General features: G+C 33.3%; 1 protein-coding gene and 1 long non-coding RNA gene across 2 annotated transcripts in view; one reads left to right on the top strand and one right to left on the bottom strand.

The window, feature by feature from the left end:
• LOC139493899 (uncharacterized) overlaps positions 1-24263 on the bottom strand; it is a 426642-nt gene that overhangs the window by 74487 nt on the left and 327892 nt on the right. The window lies entirely within an intron of this gene.
• Positions 1-24263, top strand: part of LOC139493894 (uncharacterized) — a 482493-nt gene that overhangs the window by 454312 nt on the left and 3918 nt on the right. Inside the window, exons 11-15 of the mRNA XM_071282058.1 lie at positions 1631-1888; positions 13080-13517; positions 15666-15805; positions 19231-20421; positions 23085-23568. Coding sequence (XP_071138159.1) covers positions 1631-1888; positions 13080-13517; positions 15666-15805; positions 19231-20421; positions 23085-23568 — 2511 coding nt within the window. The remainder of the gene's footprint in view (positions 1-1630; positions 1889-13079; positions 13518-15665; positions 15806-19230; positions 20422-23084; positions 23569-24263) is intronic.

Raw genomic sequence — 24263 nt, 5'->3', positions numbered from 1 at the left:
CTACTCTCATTGGCAATCACACGTAATCTCCTTATAAATTTATTTTCGAAGGCCTCAACTAACAGTATTTTCCATAAAATATATAAAACAATAAAAAGCTAGCACAATCATGAATTGTGGTCGTATATTGGTATCACGTCGTCGTCGTCCGAAACATTTGGTTTCCTGACAATAAATTTAGTATTAGTGAATAGAAATCTATAAAATATAAAAAAAACAAGGTTTATAACTGTTCCAAACCATATCGGTAATTGGGCCGCACGCCTACGGTCTGGACCGTATACGTATACTCGTACGGTCCGACCATACACGCATGGTTGGACCGTATGAGTATATAAGCGTATGGTCAAGTACGAGCTGACCATACATGTGATTTGATCATTTGGGTTATATCTAAACAATTTATCACAATCTTTTTTTTTTGGTTTACAAATTGTTATTATTACAATTAGATGGATAAACTGAACAGAAGAACAATTGAAATAAAACATTTGTTTAATTGTAAATCTGAATTCTATTTTGGTACACTCGCCCAAGGTGACACTTGCTACAACAATTGTAATATTTTTTACATTTGAAAATGTACATGTTTGCAGTTCATGCATGTTCCTTTGCATTTGCATAGATAAGATAAACAGAGTTGATTAGCGTGATTTTTTTTAAATAGTTAGAATATAAAGTTTTTATTTCAAGAATATAAAGTTTTTATTTCAATTACAATTGAACTTGTTTTATATTAATTTGAGAGTTAAGTTATGTTGATCTGTAATATGTATTTGTATCTAAAAATTTTGACCAACTTCTTAATATTAGTCACACCGTACGCATACGCCCGTACGCGTATGAGTATTTTAAAAAAAAGTATGCATACGGTCTGGAACATAACCACAAAAGGATGGTGATTAATTTTCGTGGTTATGGTCCGAATAATTTAGGAAGTAGGGGCCAAAAATAGGGACCAAATAAGCATTTTAATTTCTAGTTTTCAGACAAAAAATAACTTGTGGATCGGTGTATGGATCTCTCAGACATTGTACAACAAGTTTCCATACACCAAAGGGATGGTTAGGATTGGCTTTTTTTCCTTACATTGCTTTAAAATTATGTATACAGAAATTTTGTATTCTCTTGAGGTGATTAGCTGTCAGTTTATTTTTAGAGGATCCTAATACAACTGCTGATTAAAGATATTATACTTTTAGACATGATTAGGTAGTATTTAAATGGGAAACTATGGTTGCAAACTTCATTGGAAACTTGAATTATTATTTTTTTGGAAAAAGGGAGGGGGAGGGGAGTTGAAAAAAAATTGGGGGGAGGGGGGTTAAAAAGAAATAGCAGATTTCAGAAATTAAAAAGAAAAAAATTGGCCAAAAAAAAGGGATGGAGTGAGAAAAAAAAATGGTTGCCAAAAAAAGGTTGTTTTTTTTGTGGGGGGGGGGTGCAATTCGCAATAGCAAAGTGTATTGCACAAAAGCAAATCATAAAGGCAACAGTAGGATTCATAAATCGATTGAGAAGGCCCTAGTATGAACCATATGTCTCAGACCTAATATGTATAAATCGCTAGACGAGTATAACCTCTTACTAATGACGTTTTAGGATAAACATTTATTTATTTACATTTCAGACAGCAAAATACCAGAACAAATAAAAAAGATGGATCATGAGTCGATTGACATTTATCTGAACGCCCTTGAATCGGGTTCAGAACGAAGACGGGATATAAATTTAATAATTGTTGGAAAAAAATCTGTTGGAAAAACTTCCTTAGTACGAAGATTGTTCGGGGAGGAGTTACAAAGCGTAAAAAGCACAAATGGTATAGAAATTCATCGGCGGAGATGTCGAATAAATCTAAGTAACTGTGAATGGAATAAAGTGTTAGGTAAATATGCGATTCTTTTCTCACTCTCGTTTTACATGCTTTATTTATTGCAAAGTTATCATAGAAAAACTAAAACATAGTAAACATAATTTTCAAGGCTTTTTTCAAATTCTGTGTATGCTGTTTTTCTGTATTTACTTTTTTTTTTTAATTTCTTCAATTCTTAGAAACACATTTTAGTATGAACTGTATGTTTCAGACCTAATATGAATATTCAATATTCAATTAATGGAATTAAAGATAGGCATGTTGGATGTAATTTAAACTCAAATACAGACGAATGATCATCTCTACTACATTATCGCAAAATATTTTTATTTGCAAAAAAGACTATGCTTATGTATACTTATCCTCGCATCCGTTTTATTATATGTAAAAATGCTTGTTTTTTATAATTATACTGTTTTCCTGTGTACTCTTTTATACTTGAGACCTAAAAAGCTGTGTAATTAAGTTTTTTTAACACATTTTTAGTGCCTGCATTTCATGTTTATATGATCTTCAACGTCTTATTAAAAATTGTTCTCAAGAATGCAATCCAATCAGCCCAATAAAACTAAATAAAAAAAATGTCCGATGGATTTCTAATCAGATGGATGTCTAATCAGATGGATGTGTAATCAGATAAATGTCTAATCAGATGGATGTCTAATCAGATGGATGTCTAATCAGATAGATGTCTAATCAGATGGATGTGTAATCAGATGGATGTCTAATCAGATCGCTGTCTAATCAGATGGATGTCTAATCAGATGGATGTGTAATCAGATGGATGTGTAATCAGATGGATGTCTAATCAGATGGATGTCTAATCAGATTGATGTGTAATCAGATGGATGTCTAATCAGATGGATGTGTAATCAGATGGATGTCTAATCAGATGGATGTCTAATCAGATGGATGTCTAATCAGATGGATGTCTAATCAGATGGATGTGTAATCAGATGGATGTCTAATCAGATGGATGTCTAATCAGATGGATGTGTAATCAGATGGATGTGTAATCAGATGAATGTCTAATCAGATGGATGTCTAATCAGATGGATGTCTAAACAGATGGATGTGTAATCAGATGGATGTCTAATCAGATGGATGTCTAATCAGATGGATGTCTAATCAGATGGATGTGTAATCAGATGGATGTGTAATCAGATGGATGTGTTATCAGATGAATGTGTAATAAGATGGATGTCTAATCAGATGGATGTCTAATCAGATGGATGTCTAATCAGATGGATGTCTAATCAGATGGATGTCTAATCAGATGGATGTGTAATCAGATGGATGTGTAATCAGATGAATGTGTAATGAGATGGATGTCTAATTAGATGGATGTCTAATCAGATGGATGTCTAATCAGATGTATGTCTAATCAGATGGATGTCTAATCAGATGGATGTCTAATCAGATGAATGTCTATTTGATGGATGTCTAATCAGATGGATGTGTAATCAGTTGGATGTGTAATCAGATGGATGTCTAATCAGATGGATTTCTAATCAGATGGATGTGTAATCAGATGGATGTGTAATCAGATGGATGTCTTATCAGATGGATGTCTAATCAGATGGATGTGTAATCAGATGGATGTCTAATCAGATGGATGTGTAATCAGATGGATGTCTAATCAGATGGATGTCTAATCAGATGAATGTCTAATCAGATGGATGCCTAATCAGATGGATGTCTATTTGATGGATGTCTAATCAGATGGATGTGTAATCAATTTGATGTGTAATCAGATGGATGTCTTATCAGATGGATTTCTAATCAGATGGATTTGTAATCAGATGGATGTGTAATCAGATGGATGTCTAATCAGATGGATGTCTAATCAGATGGATGTGTAATCAGATGGATGTGTAATCAGATGGATGTCTAATCAGATGGATGTGTAAACAGATGGATGTCTAATCAGATGGATGTCTAATCAGATGGATGTCTAATCAGATGGATGTCTATTTGATGGATGTCTATTTGATGGATGTCTAATCAGATGGATGTCTATTTGATGGATGTCTAATCAGATGGATGTCTATTTGATGGATGTCTAATCAGATGGATGTGTAATCAGATGGATGTGTAATCAGATGGATGTCTCATCAGATGGATGTGTAATCAGATGGATGTCTAATCAGATGGATGTCTAATCAGATGGATGTGTAATCAGATGGATATGTAATCAGAGTATCTAATCAGATGGATGTCTAATCAGATGGATGTCTAATCAGATGGATGTCTAATCAGATGGATGTCTAATCAGATGAATATCTATTTGATGGATGTCTAATCAGATGGATGTGTAATCAGAGTGTCTAATCAGATGGATGTCTTATCAGATGGATGTCTAATCAGATGGATGTGTAATCAGAGTGTCTAATCAGATGGATGTCTTATCAGATGGATGTCTAATCAGATGGATGTCTAATCAGATGGATTTCTAATGAGATGGATGTCTAATCAGTAGAATGTCTATTTGATGGATATCTAATCAGATGGATGTGTAATCAGATGGATGTCTAATCAGATGGATATCTAATCAGATGGATGTGTAAACAGATGGATGTCTAATCAGATGGATGTCTAATCAGATCGCTGTCTAATCAGATGGATGCCTAATCAGATGGATATCTAATCAGATGGATGTCTAATCAGATGGATGTGTAATCAGATGGATGTCTAATCAGATGGATGTCTAATCAGATGGATGTCTATTTCATGGATGTCTAATCAGATGGATGTGTAATTAGATGGATGTGTAATCAGATGGATGTCTTATCAGATGGATGTCTAATCAGATGAATGTGTAAGCAGATGGATGTCTAATCAGATGGATGTCTAATCAGATGGATGTCTAATCAGATGGATGCCTAATCAGATGGATGTCTATTTGATGGATGTCTAATCAGATGGATGTGTTATCAGCTGGATGTGTAATCAGATGGATGTCTTATCAGATGAATTTCTAATCAGATGGATGTGTAATCAGATGGATGTGTAATCAGATGGATGTGTAATCAGATGGATGCCTAATCAGATGGATGTCTAAGCAGATGGATGTCTATTTGATGGATGTGTAATCAAATGGATGTGTAATCAGATGGATGTCTAATCAGATGGATGTCTGGATTGAGTGTTGTATAAACCCTTTGGCAATTTAATCCTTTAGCAAATACTTTATTTTTACTGTAATTTCATTATTTCAATTACTGTGATAGTTGTTACTGTAAAGGTTTTATATGAAAATAAAATTTTATTGATATCTGTATTTTTTAAATGCAGATACCCTTATTCGTTTAACATTTTTAATGTGTTTGAGCTTTGATTTTGCCATTTGAATACAGACTTTCCGTTTTGAATTTTCCTCAGAGTTCGGTATTTTTGTTAATTTACTGTTTTCTTGATAATGACCTGTTGCCTTAACAGATTATTGTTTATGTGTTTAGTTTCTGAGAAAGGTATGAACGTGGTTTTCTTTATTGTTTCTTTATTGTATAACATATGAAATAGGTGAAGTTCAGATGGATGTCTATTTGATGGATGTCTAATCAGATGGATGTGTAATCAATTGGATGTGTAATCAGATGGACGTCTTATCAGATGGATTTCTAATCAGATGGATTTGTAATCAGATGGATGTGTAATCAGATGGATGTCTAATCAGATGGATGTCTAATCAGATGGATGTGTAATCAGATGGATGTGTAATCAGATGGATGTCTAATCAGATGGATGTCTAATCAGATGGATGTATAATCAGATGGATGTCTAATCAGATGGATGTCTAATCAGATGGATGTCTAATCAGATGGATGTATAATCAGATGGATGTGTAATCAAATGGATTTCTAATCAGATGGATGTGTAAACAGATGGATGTCTAATCAGATGGATGTCTAATCAGATGGATGTCTATTTGATGGATGTCTATTTGATGGATGTCTAATCAGATGGATGTCTATTTGATGGATGTCTAATCAGATGGATGTGTAATCAGATGGATGTCTCATCAGATGGATGTGTAATCAGATGGATGTCTAATCAGATGGATGTCTAACCAGATGGAAATCTAATCAGATGGATGTCTAATCAGATGGATGTCTAATCAGATGGATGTCTAATCAGATGAATATCTATTTGATGGATGTCTAATCAGATGGATGTGTAATCAGATGGATATGTAATCAGAGTGTCTAATCAGATGGATGTCTAATCAGATGGATGTCTAATCAGATGGATGTCTAATCAGATGGATGTCTAATCAGATGGATGTCTAATCAGATGAATATCTATTTGATGGATGTCTAATCAGATGGATGTGTAATCAGATGGATGTGTAATCAGAGTGTCTAATCAGATGGATGTCTTATCAGATGGATGTCTAATCAGATGGATGTCTAATGAGATGGATGTCTAATCAGTAGAATGTCTATTTGATGGATATCTAATCAGATGGATGTGTAATCAGATGGATGTCTAATCAGATGGATGTCTAATCAGATGGATGTGTAAACAGATGGATGTCTAATCAGATGGATGTCTAATCAGATCGCTGTCTAATCAGATGGATGCCTAATCAGATGGATATCTAATCAGATGGATGTCTAATCAGATGGATGTGTAATCAGATGGATGTCTAATCAGATGGATGTCTAATCAGATGGATGTCTAATTAGATGGATGTGTAATTAGATGGATGTGTAATCAGATGGATGTCTTATCAGATGGATGTCTAATCAGATGGATGTGTAAGCAGATGGATGTCTAATCAGATGGATGTCTAATCAGATGGATGTCTAATCAGATGGATGCCTAATCAGATGGATGTCTATTTGATGGATGTCTAATCAGATGGATGTGTAATCAGCTGGATGTGTAATCAGATGGATGTCTTATCAGATGAATTTCTAATCAGATGGATGTCTAATCAGATGGATGTCTAATCAGATGGATGTGTAATAAGATGGATGTCTAATCAGATGGATGTCTAATCAGATGGATGTGTAATCAGATGGATGTCTAATCAGATGGATGTGTAATCAGATGGATGTCTAATCAGATGGATGTGTAATCAGATGAATGTCTAATCAGATGGATGTCTAATCAGATGGATGTGTAATCAGATGGATGTGTAATCAGATGGATGTGTAATCAAATGGATGTCTAATCAGATTGATGTCTAATCAGATGGATGTGTAATCAGATGGATGTCTAATCAGATGGATGTGTAATCAGATGAATGTCTAATCAGATGGATGTCTAATCAGATGGATGTGTAATCAGATGGATGTGTAATCAGATGGATGTGTAATCAAATGGATGTCTAATCAGATTGATGTCTAATCAGATGGATGTCTAATCAGATGGATGTCTAATCAGATGGATGTGTAATCAGATGGATGTCTAATCAGATGGATGTGTAATAAGATGGATGTGTAATCAAATGGATTTTTAATCAGATGGATGTGTACACAGATGGATGTCTAATCAGATGGATGTGTAATCAGATGGATGTCTAATCAGATGGATGTCTAATCAGATGGATGTCTATTTGATGGATGTCTAATCAGATGGATGTGTAATCAGATGGATGTGTAATCAGATGGATGTGTAATCAGATGGATGTCTAATCAGATGGATATCTAATCAGATGGATGTGTAATCAGATGGATGTCTAATCAGATGGATATGTAATCAGAGTGTCTAATCAGATGGATGTCTAATCAGATGGATGTCTAATCAGATGGATGTCTAATCAGATGGATGTCTAATCAGATGAATGTCTATTTGATGGATATCTAATCAGATGGATGTGTAATCAGATGGATGTCTAATCAGATGGATGTCTAATCAGATGGATGTCTAATCAGATGGATGTGTAATCAGATGAATGTCTAATCAGATGGATGTCTAATCAGATGGATGTGTAATCAGATGGATGTCTAATCAGATGGATGTGTAATCAGATGGATGTCTAATCAGATGGATGTGTAATCAGATGAATGTCTAATCAGATGGATGTCTAATCAGATGGATGTGTAATCAGATGGATGTGTAATCAGATGGATGTGTAATCAAATGGATGTCTAATCAGATTGATGTCTAATCAGATGGATGTGTAATCAGATGGATGTCTAATCAGATGGATGTGTAATCAGATGGATGTCTAATCAGATGGATGTGTAATAAGATGGATGTGTAATCAAATGGATTTTTAATCAGATGGATGTGTACACAGATGGATGTCTAATCAGATGGATGTGTAATCAGATGGATGTCTAATCAGATGGATGTCTAATCAGATGGATGTCTATTTGATGGATGTCTAATCAGATGGATGTGTAATCAGATGGATGTGTAATCAGATGGATGTGTAATCAGATGGATGTCTAATCAGATGGATATCTAATCAGATGGATGTGTAATCAGATGGATGTCTAATCAGATGGATATGTAATCAGAGTGTCTAATCAGATGGATGTCTAATCAGATGGATGTCTAATCAGATGGATGTCTAATCAGATGGATGTCTAATCAGATGAATGTCTATTTGATGGATATCTAATCAGATGGATGTGTAATCAGATGGATGTCTAATCAGATGGATGTCTAATCAGATGGATGTGTAAACAGATGGATGTCTAATCAGATGGATGTCTAATCAGATCGCTGTCTAATCAGATGGATGCCTAATCAGATGGATATCTAATCAGATGGATGTCTAATCAGATGGATGTGTAATCAGATGGATGTCTAATCAGATGGATGTCTAATCAGATGGATGTCTAATTAGATGGATGTGTAATTAGATGGATGTGTAATCAGATGGATGTCTTATCAGATGGATGTCTAATCAGATGGATGTGTAAGCAGATGGATGTCTAATCAGATGGATGTCTAATCAGATGGATGTCTAATCAGATGGATGCCTAATCAGATGGATGTCTATTTGATGGATGTCTAATCAGATGGATGTGTAATCAGCTGGATGTGTAATCAGATGGATGTCTTATCAGATGAATTTCTAATCAGATTGATGTCTAATCAGATGGATGTGTAATCAGATAGATGTCTAATCAGATGGATGTCTAATCAGATGGATGTGTAATCAGATGGATGTGTAATCAGATGGATGTCTAATCAGATGGATGTGTAATCAGATGGATGTCTAATCAGATGGATGTGTAATAAGATGGATGTGTAATCAAATGGATTTTTAATCAGATGGATGTGTACACAGATGGATGTCTAATCAGATGGATGTGTAATCAGATGGATGTCTAATCAGATGGATGTCTAATCAGATGGATGTCTATTTGATGGATGTCTAATCAGATGGATGTGTAATCAGATGGATGTGTAATCAGATGGATGTGTAATCAGATGGATGTCTAATCAGATGGATATCTAATCAGATGGATGTGTAATCAGATGGATGTCTAATCAGATGGATATGTAATCAGAGTGTCTAATCAGATGGATGTCTAATCAGATGGATGTCTAATCAGATGGATGTCTAATCAGATGGATGTCTAATCAGATGAATGTCTATTTGATGGATGTCTAATCAGATGGATGTGTAATCAGATGGATGTCTAATCAGATGGATGTCTAATCAGATGGATGTCTAATCAGATGGATGTTTAATCAGATGGATGTCTAATCAGATGGATGTGTAATCAGATGGATGTGTAATCAGATGGATGTCTAATCAGATGGATGTGTAATGAGATGGATGTCTAATCAGATGGATGTCTAATCAGATGGATGTGTAATCAGATGGATGTGTAATCAGATGGATATGTAATCATAGTGTCTAATCAGATGGATGTCTTATCAGATGGATGTGTAATCAGATGGATGTCTAATCAGATGGATGTGTAATGAGATGGATGTCTAATCAGATGGATGTCTAATCAGATGGATGTGTAATCAGATGGATGTCTAATCAGATGGATGTTTAATCAGATGGATGTCTAATCAGATTGATGTCTAATCAGATGGATGTGTAATCAGATGGATGTCTAATCAGATGGATGTCTAATCAGATGGATGTCTATTTGATGGATGTCTAATCAGATGGATGTGTAATTAGATGAATGTGTAATCAGATGGATGTCTTATCAGATGGATGTCTAATCAGATGGATGTGTAAGCAGATGGATGTCTAATCAGATGGATGTCTAATCAGATGGATGTCTAATCAGATGGATGTCTAATCAGATGGATGTGTAATCAGATGGATGTGTAATCAGATGGATGTGTAATCAGATGGATGTGTAATCAGATGGATGTCTAATCAGATGGATGTCTAATCAGATGGATGTATAATCAGATGGATGTGTAATCAAATGGATTTCTAATCAGATGGATGTGTAAACAGATGGATGTCTAATCAGATGGATGTCTAATCAGATGGATGTCTATTTGATGGATGTCTATTTGATGGATGTCTAATCAGATGGATGTCTATTTGATGGATGTCTAATCAGATGGATGTGTAATCAAATGGATGTGTAATCAGATGGATGTCTCATCAGATGGATGTGTAATCAGATGGATGTCTAATCAGATGGATGTCTAACCAGATGGAAATCTAATCAGATGGATGTCTAATCAGATGGATGTGTAATCAGATGGATATGTAATCAGAGTGTCTAATCAGATGGATGTCTAATCAGATGGATGTCTAATCAGATGGATGTCTAATCAGATGGATGTCTAATCAGATGGATGTCTAATCAGATGGATGTCTAATCAGATGAATATCTATTTGATGGATGTCTAATCAGATGGATGTGTAATCAGATGGATGTGTAATCAGAGTGTCTAATCAGATGGATGTCTTATCAGATGGATGTCTAATCAGATGGATGTCTAATGAGATGGATGTCTAATCAGTAGAATGTCTATTTGATGGATATCTAATCAGATGGATGTGTAATCAGATGGATGTCTAATCAGATGGATGTCTAATCAGATGGATGTGTAAACAGATGGATGTCTAATCAGATGGATGTCTAATCAGATCGCTGTCTAATCAGATGGATGCCTAATCAGATGGATATCTAATCAGATGGATGTCTAATCAGATGGATGTGTAATCAGATGGATGTCTAATCAGATGGATGTCTAATCAGATGGATGTCTAATTAGATGGATGTGTAATTAGATGGATGTGTAATCAGATGGATGTCTTATCAGATGGATGTCTAATCAGATGGATGTGTAAGCAGATGGATGTCTGATCAGATGGATGTCTAATCAGATGGATGTCTAATCAGATGGATGCCTAATCAGATGGATGTCTATTTGATGGATGTCTAATCAGATGGATGTGTAATCAGCTGGATGTGTAATCAGATGGATGTCTTATCAGATGAATTTCTAATCAGATGGATGTGTAATCAGATGGATGTGTAATCAGATAGATGTCTAATCAGATGGATGTCTAATCAGATGGATGTGTAATCAGATGGATGTGTAATCAGATGGATGTCTAATCAGATGGATGTGTAATCAGATGGATGTCTAATAAGATGGATGTGTAATAAGATGGATGTGTAATCAAATGGATTTTTAATCAGATGGATGTGTACACAGATGGATGTCTAATCAGATGGATGTGTAATCAGATGGATGTCTAATCAGATGGATGTCTAATCAGATGGATGTCTATTTGATGGATGTCTAATCAGATGGATGTGTAATCAGATGGATGTGTAATCAGATGGATGTGTAATCAGATGGATGTCTAATCAGATGGATATCTAATCAGATGGATGTGTAATCAGATGGATGTCTAATCAGATGGATATGTAATCAGAGTGTCTAATCAGATGGATGTCTAATCAGATGGATGTCTAATCAGATGGATGTCTAATCAGATGGATGTCTAATCAGATGAATGTCTATTTGATGGATGTCTAATCAGATGGATGTGTAATCAGATGGATGTCTAATCAGATGGATGTCTAATCAGATGGATGTCTAATCAGATGGATGTTTAATCAGATGGATGTCTAATCAGATGGATGTGTAATCAGATGGATGTGTAATCAGATGGATGTCTAATCAGATGGATGTGTAATGAGATGGATGTCTAATCAGATGGATGTCTAATCAGATGGATGTGTAATCAGATGGATGTGTAATCAGATGGATATGTAATCATAGTGTCTAATCAGATGGATGTCTTATCAGATGGATGTGTAATCAGATGGATGTCTAATCAGATGGATGTGTAATGAGATGGATGTCTAATCAGATGGATGTCTAATCAGATGGATGTGTAATCAGATGGATGTCTAATCAGATGGATGTTTAATCAGATGGATGTCTAATCAGATGGATGTCTAATCAGATGGATGTGTAATCAGATGGATGTCTAATCAGATGGATGTCTAATCAGATGGATGTCTATTTGATGGATGTCTAATCAGATGGATGTGTAATTAGATGAATGTGTAATCAGATGGATGTCTTATCAGATGGATGTCTAATCAGATGGATGTGTAAGCAGATGGATGTCTAATCAGATGGATGTCTAATCAGATGGATGTCTAATCAGATGGATGTCTAATCAGATGGATGTGTAATCAGATGGATGTGTAATCAGATGGATGTGTAATCAGATGGATGCCTAATCAGATGGATGTCTAATCAGATGGATGTCTATTTGATGGATGTGTAATCAAATGGATGTGTAATCAGATGGATGTCTAATCAGATGGATGTCTGGATTGAGTGTTGTATAAACCCTTTGGCAATTTAATCCTTTAGCAAATACTTTATTTTTACTGTAATTTCATTATTTCAATTACTGCGATAGTTGTTACTGTAAAGGTTTTATATGAAAATAAAATTTTATTGATATCTGTATTTTTTAAATGCAGATACCCTTATTAGTTTAACATTTTTAATGTGTTTTAGCTTTGATTTTGCCATTTGAATACAGACTTTCCGTTTTGAATTTTCCTCAGAGTTCGGTATTTTTGTTAATTTACTGTTTTCTTGATAATGACCTGTTGCCTTAACAGATTATTGTTTATGTGTTTAGTTTCTGAGAAAGGTATGAACGTGGTTTTCTTTATTGTTTCTTTATTGTATAACATATGAAATAGGTGAAGTTTAATCCTAACTTCCATAGATTTCTCCTATACTATGAACACTTTTTACTATTTTTTTGTAGATACAAGATTAGTGAAAGAAGCAAGTATCAACAATAGAATATTGCAGTCAATTGTCAAAAAGGTACATCAAGATAAAGAAAAACCAAAGCATGACATATTGGAGATATCTTCATCAGATCAGATATCAACAGATGATAATAAGGACACAATCACCAAAAATATTGAACATGACAAAGAACCTCAACCCAAAATGAATTATCAGTTTGCTTATCCGGAGATTACAGAACCGCCGATTTCTAAACTGGCAAAGGATGAGCTGTTAAGTATAATCGGATCTGCTGTAGACTTACAAGACGAAGACGACTATGCAAATTTAACAGTGTGGGATTTTGCTGGTGACATTGAGTATTACAACACACATCAAACGTTTTTGAATTCAGAAGGAATTTTTCTTGTCGTAGCAAATTTACATGACATAGATGACACAGTATCCTACGGTTTGTAAAGTCAATTTGTGCTTCCTTATCAAATTTAAAGATATAATTATATTAAACGTAGTTAAGAATTATTCTTGATGTTCAGTTCATATAAAAACAATGAAACTAAACATTTAAGACAGCAAATTTTAATACGTGGCTTTTTTGTTAAATGATTTTTATTATTTGCTTTAAACAACACTACTTTTCGTGTAATCATTTAATATAGCCATTTACTATCTTGACTTGCATCTAGAAATTGACAATGAGGATCGGATGAAAACAAAATATCGTGACAAAAGAGATGACTTCAGCTTCCCAATTCATTTCCTATGTAGCAACGTTCTAGCAGTGTCTTCCCATGAAGTATATATCTCCAAATTGATACGATATTCTAGGACTTGTATTTTCTATCATGATGTCCTTATCAGAAGGTTGCTGCTCACAAAAAAGCTATCAAGCCAAGTGTTAAAGAGGTGCAGTTGCAATTATCCCTTCTAAAAATTTACAGATGCCATCAATAGTTGGTTTAACATCATTGAATATCTGTTTTAAAGATGACGACGGATATGTTCCAAAAGTCGTAACTACATTCCCGTCCACTTTTGTCTCGTATGTAACCTACCGAATTATACTTATCACCAGGTTTTTAAATACACAAACAACACGACGGGTGCACATGTAGAGTAGAATCTTCCTTGAGTGTATGAAATCACCCCCGGTTTTTGGTTGGGTTTTCTGTTGCTCAGTCTTAAGTTTTCTACGTTGTGTTTTGAATATATTTGATTGTCGTTTTAGTCTTTGGCGTTCTTTGTCATGCCTTTGTCAGTTTATTTTCGTCTTATGATTATAAATGTTCCTTTGGTACCTTTCCCCTCTCTTTTACAAGTAAAATCATGTAATATACTTGTAGCTAACCTATTTTATATAGTGCTTAAAAGATATCACCACAAATGTTGTTTTCTTCTTATCTCATAAAAACATCCTTTTTTATACGACTGCAAATATCTTGCGTTGTACGAAGACATTTGATTTCCAAACAATAGCTTACATATATTAGTGATTGGAAATTGATGAAATGTTACCAAAAGGTTTCATTTAAAAAATGAAGGTTAGGATTGACTTTTGGGTCAATGGTCTTAACTGTTTATAAAAACAGAACAAAAACAAAACTTTTCTAATACAAATGTATCAATTGTTCATTTCTTGACCATATTCAATGGGATTTAATTCAAAGTCTAGAACACTGTGGGTTCTTTATTATGCTGAATGGAACCGTATTTTTAGATTTGGGATTTTTGGCCCCATGTTTAAATTGATCCACATTAAGGTCCTATGGGTCCAAATTAAATTTAGTTTGATTTTAACAAAATTTGAATTCAATGGTGTTTTTTTTTTATGCTGAATCTAACTATGCAGAACTTCATGGTAGGTTTGTTTATAATTTTGTAAAATTAATTTTTAGAAAGCTTTATATATATATATATGTGTCAAATATTTAATCAGAATCTAAATTCAGATCTGTATCAAGCTTGCATGAATGAAGTGTCAATTTTCACCCAAACTGTTAAGGGTTTTATTAATGTATAGCGTTTTGCTTTCTGTACATGGACAATTTACGGACTCCATCATTAGATTGTCTTTATTACCACAGATTACAGTAGGCATGTTCCATTTGTAGTTACCACAATATCGTTCTATTTACGTCGACTCTGACCTACAAGTGAGATTTATCACTGAATTTGTACTTTCCACAAACAACAAGACGAGTGCTGAATGTGATATAGGATCTGCGAACCCTTCTTGAGGACCTCGATTCAACCCTGATTTATGCAAGGTTCATTTTGTTCTCTCGATTGTGTTCTATAAAATGTTGTGCATACTTTTGTTTGTCTATTCTTTGGGTTTTTTTATCTGCCAGATCGTTATCGCTTTCTTTTTGACTGATGAATGTTGATTCGCCTGTGTGTAACTTTCGCCTCTTTTTAAACACTGATTTAAATTAAATTTAAAATAATTAGTTATATTTTTTAATTGCAATATTATAGCGGTCTGCAGGATAAATCATTATATATTTTTTTATTGGATGACGTAATTATATTCTTCAGACACATTTCAAGTGCAGTCATCCACCGAAATATTTAAATATTAACTTGTCTTTAATCACAGGCACATTCAATTTCTGGATGGATACAATACATTGTTATGGAAGCATAAACGACAAAACTGAAGATGTATTGCTCGAAGGAGCTCACAACCTTCTAGATCCACCAGTTATTGCAATTGGTACACACAAGGACAAATTTCAGGTATTTATATCAAAGTAACAATGGAGTAGACATGTTAATTTAGTCTCTGTTTATAAAAACTTGACGAATGAATTAGCGCCTTTGAAAATATTTAGGTAATGTTAACTTGTGTTCGTATAAAAACGGTATTCTAGTTAAGTTTAGACTATGGACATTGGAAATACTTCACCAATGTATTGGATCTATAAGATACGATTAGATCAAGTTTGCCACGACGTCTTACACATAGAACGGGCTGTTTACGAATCGCTGATTCAATGTTACATTAGAGCGCAGTTTAAATAGAAACTATCAAAATTGTTTCAGTCTAGATTGTATAATATCTATTTCATTTTACTGTACGAATATGTACCTTTGTCATAATGATAACAATAGTTATCAAAGGTACCAGGATTATAATTTAGTACGCCAGACGCGCGTTTCGTCTACATAAGACTCATCAGTGACGCTCTAATCAAAATATTTATAAAACCAAACAAGTACAAAGTTGAAGAGCATTGAGGATCCAAAATTCCAAAAAGTTGTGCCAAATACGGCTAAGGTAATCTATGCCTGGGATAAGAAAATCCTTAGTTTTTCGAAAAATTTAAAGTTTTGTAAACAGGAAATTTATAAAAATTACCACATTATTGATATTCATGTCAACACCGAAGTGTATATCTTTTTCTGTCCTGACGGTCATGCTCGTCAATGCTGATTGTCGTTTTTGTTTTTAAAGTTGTTCTCAAGGACATTTTTTGAGTGAAGTGTGAATGAGATGATGCTAGCAGTACTGGCCTATAATTGCCTATAAATTGACACATAGTAAATTAAGAAAACCAGTGTTTTACAAGTCAATAATATTGCAAATAAATTGACATTTAATATGAAAAAAACATGTATCAATTTTGTATTAGTAGTTTTACCCAAGTCAAACTGAACTGCTATTATTAGCTGTTTTTTAGCTGTTATTTGCCAGTTCTTCATATTTTTAGCAGTCCTTTAGCTGTTCTAAGCATTCAATCTAATAGCAGTTTGAAAAACTGCCACATTTCACCATTTCTAAGCATTCGGCTTAGCATTCGTCTTAGCATTCATCTTAGCATTCGACTTAGCATTCGTCTTAGCATTGATCTTAGCATTCCTCTTAGCAGTCAAGACAACAGTTATGACAGCAGTTCGATAGCAGTTGACCTATTAATCTTTGTTATAAAAATGCTTGGATCTGGCTATGTTTTCAGCTTGAAGTTAAACATTTATTTGAAGATAATTTGATCATTTTCAAATGTGCATTTTGGCTCCATGTTGTGTGGAAATACTTGCTAGTGAAAAACTGTATTTTTGTCATTTATAAGCTTAATTTTGGTTGAATTGAATACTTTTACACACCTGCAGTACAGTAAGTTGAAAGTTACAGTTAATGCTTGTGTATATTCTGAAATAACTTTGTTGGGGGAAACAGAAATCATACAGAAAGCCCACAAAAAGGGGGGATAGTTGTTTACTTAAATAGAATATCTGATGTTGACAGGATTGTATTAGAATACTAGCATATATATACTTACAGTTCAAGATGTTATTTGAAAAAAATAGAGATGATTATTTTAATCTATTATTTTGTTAAAAAAAACAAATCTAATCATACTAGTATTCGAGAGTTGAAAAAAGGGGGAGGGAATTCATAGGTAAACCTAGACTGCAAATAGGTGATTGGTTAAAATTGTCCAAACAATCAATTTAATGAAATTAATTTATAATATATAATTTTACTTTAGTTTGTTTCAGAAAAAAGAAACATAATATATATTACATGTCAATGCATGTATCAAGAATTTATTTGTTTAAAATTCCAAAAGAGAAAGAGGATATAACTGTTGTCTTTTGGTCCACATTTAATAGAATAAAAACAGTACATTTGGCATGTTTGGTAATAAAATAATGATAACAATGAAATAACTTCTTATTTGAAAATCACTTAATCAAGGTAGTGATAAGCCTCTTAGCAGTAATAGCTCTTAAATAAGTTGCTTTTTTAAAAGTTTTGATAATTAAAGTGCATTTTTAATTGTTCCTATATCATTACGGCCACTTATATAATTAATAAAGGGTCTAAGACCAGCTAAAGTAAGTGCTACTCTTTTTTTTTTTTTACATTCCCTTAAAATTAAGTCTGTTATTAGATTGTATAGTTACTGCTCTAATTACAAATAAAAGTTTAAGTACAACTTTTTGAAATTTCACATAAGACTTACAGTAAAATATTATAATTTTAATAATTTTTGTTTTCATATCTTGTACACTGTATATCATGTATATTGATTACCAGCATTCATGTGTCGCCTTTGTATTGCAACTTTTGATAGCATTCCACAGCAGTTATTAGCAGTTTATAAAACCATATTAGGATGTAAAACTTAGCAGTTGGCATGAATATTCATTATTGACAGCTGTTATTATAGCAGTTCTCATGAATATTCATTATTTGATAGCTGTTATTATAGCAGTTCTCATGAATATTCAGATCTCATTTAAATTTTTCGTTAAAAATAACTGCCGAAGAACTGTGAAGGCTAAATAAACTGCTAAGAAACAGCTATGGAATGCTATTGGAATGCCTTTATGCAAATTAATCATTGCCTTATATTTGGTAACTGTGAATGCTAATAAACTGCCAAATAACTGCTGTCAAGTGGGAACTGTGAATGCTAATTAACTGCTAAAGAACTGCAGTTCACTTTGACTTGGGTAGTCTCTATATTGCCTTATTTTAAAGACATTTTTTACGGATGTGACGATTATAGTTTCCTTTGTTATTGACAGGTTTATCAACATTTCCTTATTTGTCAAAATTATGATTATTCAAGTCACTAGACGGATTAATGTTCACCATCAACTTGATTTTTACAATTACTATATACACTTTTTTTCTCTTTGCATGTGTTGGTGTCTGCTAATTTCAATAAATAGTGTTTTATCACTCATTCTTAATTTTGTCAACTTCCGTTCTTAAATAGTAGCGATTGTTTATGAATATAGAAAATAAAAACTATTATTAAAAACCCAACAGTATACAGAACACAATGTTAATAGGAAAATTAAAACTGAGCAACATGAACCCCTCTGAAAAACGGGGATTATTCTCAGATGCCCTGGGTGGGTTAACAGATGCTGAGGAAAAACCATATAGCCGGCTTAAAAACATCCCGATTGAAAACATATGAAACAATTCAATGCGAAAACTAACAGCCTAACTTATATCATATAACAATTTACAAAAGCCAGAGTATTTATACATCCGCTCTAGAAAAAAAGACACAGAAAAGTACAGATATGAGAATAGTAATAGTTACAGCCAAAAACATCTTATAACAAATCATGTATCTGAGACTGTTTAAGTTAAATGATAATGAAATAATACAATATCACTGTTTTTGTTTTTGCGAAAGGACGAAGAACAATGCAGAAAACGTCTCGAATCCTACACTGATAAAATATTTAAAGATTCCAAGCTTCACCTGAGATCAATTCACCTGATCTCCAACACAGAGGATGTAGAAGATGCTTTTGAAAAATTGAGGAATGATATATTTGCCACAGCAAAGAGTACTGCAAATTGGAATCGAGAATATCCTGTTAAATTTATTCAGATGGAAAAAGCCATCAACTCTGAACTTACGATCGGAAAACAAATAATTTCTTTTGAAAGATTAAAAGAACTAGGTGAGAAAATACCACTTCCGATAACTGATAACAAGGAGCTTCATCTCTTTCTCAGCTATCAACATGAAATTGGTAACGTGATATTTTTTGAAGACATTCCGTCATACATCATACTTGATCCCCAATGGTTAGCAAATGCCTTTAAATGCATTGTTACAGCCCAGCAGTTTCAATTTGAATTACCACACTTACAATGGGACAACTTCAAGAAAACAGGAAAGATGGATCCTAAACTATTGGAAGAAATATTCAAGAAACAATCAGCAGACATGAGAATTCATAAAGAACATATACTGGAAGTAATTGAAAAGTTTGACATTATCATCTATCCATTGCTACTGACGGAAAGTGGAAATGTACAAAGGGAGCATAGTTTTTATGTTCCATGCATGCTTCAAACATTAAAAATTAAGGATATTGATGTATTGTTTAACGTTCCAAATGCTAGCAAATCTACATGTTTGTGTTTTGTCTTTAGTTTTTTACCGCCGTATCTAATCAGCAATCTGATTGTTTCTTGTCTACGAGAATATCCTCTAGCAGTGGTAAAGGGCGAGATAGGTCTCTTCAAGGATTGTTGTGTATTCAATATTATCAGAACTGGCTGTGCAAAATTTGTATTAGCAAAGAGTAGCCATATGATTCAGCTGCAAGTATGGCAATGGGATGAAGTAGATACAAAGGTTAACCAAGCTGTTTTAAAATTTGTCGAAAGAGAAATCAACAGAATTGTCAACACGCGATACAAGTTGAAAACGGTATCTTTCGAGAAAAAATGGAAGTGTGAGACCACCAGTTTCTCCTTTGACACAGGATTCCTTGAATTTGATCAAGTAAATGATGGGGAAAATTATTATTGCGAAGAACATGCGACAGTTCATAAATATAAAGACTATTGGTCTGGTGAGAAATCAAAGGTAATGTTTCTATTTGCTTTAGATTATTTTCATTTAGTGGGCATATATTTGTGACATGATGAAATCCAATTATTGGTAATTTGTATATTAATTCCTTTGATGTGTACACGTTGCTTATGTCAGTATCAGTGTGGACTAGTTGTGATAAAAATAAAAGTAGTGGGTCCATTCGCAATTAATATGCGCGACTGTACAAAGTTGAAGAGCATTAAGGATCCAAAATTCCAAGAAGTTGTGTCAAATATGACTAAGGTTTTTTTAAATGTGTCAAATAAAGGCAACAGTAGTATATAAACTCATCATAGATACCAGGACTAAATTTTATATATACGGCAGACGTGCATTTCGTCTACAACAGACTCATCAGTGAAGCTCAAATCCAAAAAAGTTAAAAAAAAACAAAAAACAAAAGCCAAATAAAGTATGAAGTTGAAGAGCATTTAGATCCCAAATTCCTAAAATTGTTGCTAAATACAGCTAAGATAATCTATGCCTGAGGTAGAAAAGCCTTAGTATTTCACAAAATTCAAAATTTTGTAAACAGTTAACTTATAATATAACAATATCAATGATAATTCATGTCAGCACAGAAAGTGCTGACTACTGGGCTTGTGATACCCTCGGGGAAATAAATCTCTTCCGGCAGTGGTTGTAAATAAACTCATCATAGATACCAGGACTAAATTTTATATATACCGCTGTTCGAAAGTCATAGATCTATTGAACGAAAACAGATCCGTGTTACAAACTAAAACTGAGGTAAACACATCAACTATAAGAGGAAAACAACAAAACTTGTTTAACTTGTTTTACAGGAAATGTACGCAAAACCCGACCAACTTCAAATATTTGCGTAATCCACACTATAACTTATAATTTAAAGCTCACCTAACCGTATTCGATCAGAGACAGAGTTTTCATTAATAAACTTGAATATTAAAAAGTCTTGTTAGGTTCTTATGTGTCTTTTTTTTCTGTTTGTTCAGAAGGATTTGTTCAACCTGTGCATTCACTATTGAGGGTTATAATTCATATTCACACACAACACATAAAAAGTGACCAAAAAAGTATCGCATGAGAGAAGCTAAAAAACATACACACTTTTTACATTTTTTGTGGGACCTTCATATAAAATAAAGATTGCATTGTAAATGTATGAATAGCTTTTCATAGATCAATATACAATTTGCGAAAAAAATACAAGTTACCCTAGGGTCTTCATCGATTCATATTTCTGTTCCGGGTTGAAAAACAAATAACACAACACGAAAAATATCACGAAAAGCGAAAGTCAAACAGTTGAGTTATTTCTATTTAAGATGGCTCCTGGGTACAAAAATTTCAGCAAAAAATTAAACCTTTATTTTTTTATAACAAGTTTTATTTATTACACTATTAGTTATTACTTTATGATATGGTACAAAAATAAACCCAAAAAATGATTCAGTTTGACCCCAGATGACTTTTAAAATGTTTATATCATTGAAAAAGCTCAAAGTTATCTCCCATTTTTTGGCATTAAATTTGAAATACGTTTTTGACTCATCGGTGACCTATATTTTTTATTCTTGTTTTTAAATAAGCTGTACATAAACTAAATCATTGTAAAATTTAAGCGATTTCTGTAATTAGGTTATTTTTTATTTCGATATTACATCTTTTTCCCCTATTAGTTCAACAGAAAAAGGGACATTAACAAAAATGTATGCTTCTTCCAGAGGCAGATTGTGAGCTTAAATAAACGGTGACCCCATCTTTTTATTTCATTTTAAGTATATGATAAAGTTAATTTATAAAAAAAATCTAGCGAAATCCTATATTAAAAAAAATGATTTATACCCAGGAGACCCCTTAAATGTTTGAAATCAGAAATAAACTTTCAGATAATTTACAGCCAGCCTACAGGCTTCACGCCCACACCTGACAATTTTTTTAAGTGCCTCCTATTTAAGCATGTTAAGTGCTTTCCTAAAATTAATGTGATCGTCTACAGGATTAACGCTGTATAGCGAAAATATTAATGCGATTTTTAAGCAAATTATCCATCCTATTTCACTTGTTTATGATCGTATCATACTATGCTATATGAAAAATAAAGAAATATTACTGACCGGTATGTTGCTATTATATTCTGAGTTGTTTTATGTATGTTCAAGGCAGAATAAGGAAATGCATGTAATAATGCATCTTCAATCAATTGAAAAGAACGCTATTTTTACCTGGTTGCGTTAAATATCATAGCAGCTTGAATAGCCCCTATGTCCTAAATATCTATCTTTGTCGAACAACACACTACGTAGCTAGCTCATTTAAAAAAAAACAAATGCTCGACTGTAAAGTTATTGTTGAATGGAAATATTTCTAGGATATCTTTAAGAACATTGTGACATGCTTTGTACAAATCTCGCATGCTTGCAATGATATATATGTATGTCTTTTTTTTTTTTTTATAGATTTTTAATTGTTCAAAAAAAATTGACGTAATTTTAAACATTCTGACGTCAACATGAATTTTCTGGCTAGCATTAATTCTGTGCTCTATCCTTTTTCACTGTCCCGGTGTATTTACTGCCTTGACTACATTTTTAGGTCTACCTACCTGTTTATAGATGGCAATTATATAGCATACGTTTGTACCATAACATATTTCATTGATATTATAGGCTTCCCGTAGAATAAGTAGTGATCAACAGAATTACGTCAGAATGTCAATGATAGTTCTAGAGGTATTATCAGGTGTTTTATACGATCGCTTATACAAAGATACAAAGACTGGAGAAATACTTGATCGTGATAAGTTGGACATAACAGAAATGTGTGAGAAATATTGTGCTTTAAAAATAAACTTTCCAAGTAAAGGCTTTAGGAAAATAAAAAGGGTTGACGAGATTTCTACCATTGAAGATACTATTGGTGACGACATTCAACGGATACGTGTGATCAGAAATGAAATGCTGCATTCTTCTGTCTTTGGATTAGGTGACACACGATACCAAACACTAATCACTATAGTTCATGATATGCTAACTAGATTTGACCAGCGTAACAATCCAGCAGGTGAATCCTACGTAAAACGATTAGATGAAATCAGGAAAATGGAATTAGAGACCAGGAGTTTTGAAGAGATAAAAGAACGAATGAAAGCAGGTAACTTAAGTGATATCTTTTTCATGTTTGAAGTACAGGAATAAATCCTAAATCTTGAAAGACAGATAACACCACGCCCAAATAGAAATCGATGGAAAAGAGTACAACAGTAAAAAATCACTACACTAAACAGTAAAACCAATGCTTTGAAGCCAACAAAAAAACGTTCCCCTTCGTTCTCGACTATTGACGATTACGATCAGAAAACGTGAATACAAAAGTTTATCCTGTTTACATTTCCTTGTTAATAAAGGTAGATAAACTGCAACTTCCAATTAACAAGTCTCGTCAGATGATATAATACTTTTCTAAAACTATTAAAAAAATACTTGCTTTTATACAGAAAAGAAAAATAGGAATGCAAGTATGCAAAACCAAATATATCAACCCCAAATTTAGAACACCTAACCCTTTGTTTGCACGATGTGCTTCTTATTTTTGTCACGTTTTGTATAATATATTAGGCAATGAAGAAAGTGTCCATTACAATACCTCCTAATCAAAACAAATGTTCTTAAACAGCTATTAGATATATTTAGACTGAATTGTCAAAGTGAAAACAAATCGATATTTACCACTTGTGTTTTATACCTTGTTGATCTATTGAACTTGAAATGAACAAATCATCTGGATAAAGCGACAACAACTAAGTTAGTCTTCATGTTTAAGTTAAGGTAAACGAATAAAAATATGTT

This window comes from Mytilus edulis, chromosome 11 (genome assembly GCF_963676685.1).
Source record: "Mytilus edulis chromosome 11, xbMytEdul2.2, whole genome shotgun sequence".
Lineage (NCBI taxonomy): Eukaryota > Metazoa > Mollusca > Bivalvia > Mytilida > Mytilidae > Mytilus > Mytilus edulis.
Note: the sequence above shows the minus strand (reverse complement) of the source record. Positions and strands in the feature narration are given on the sequence as shown.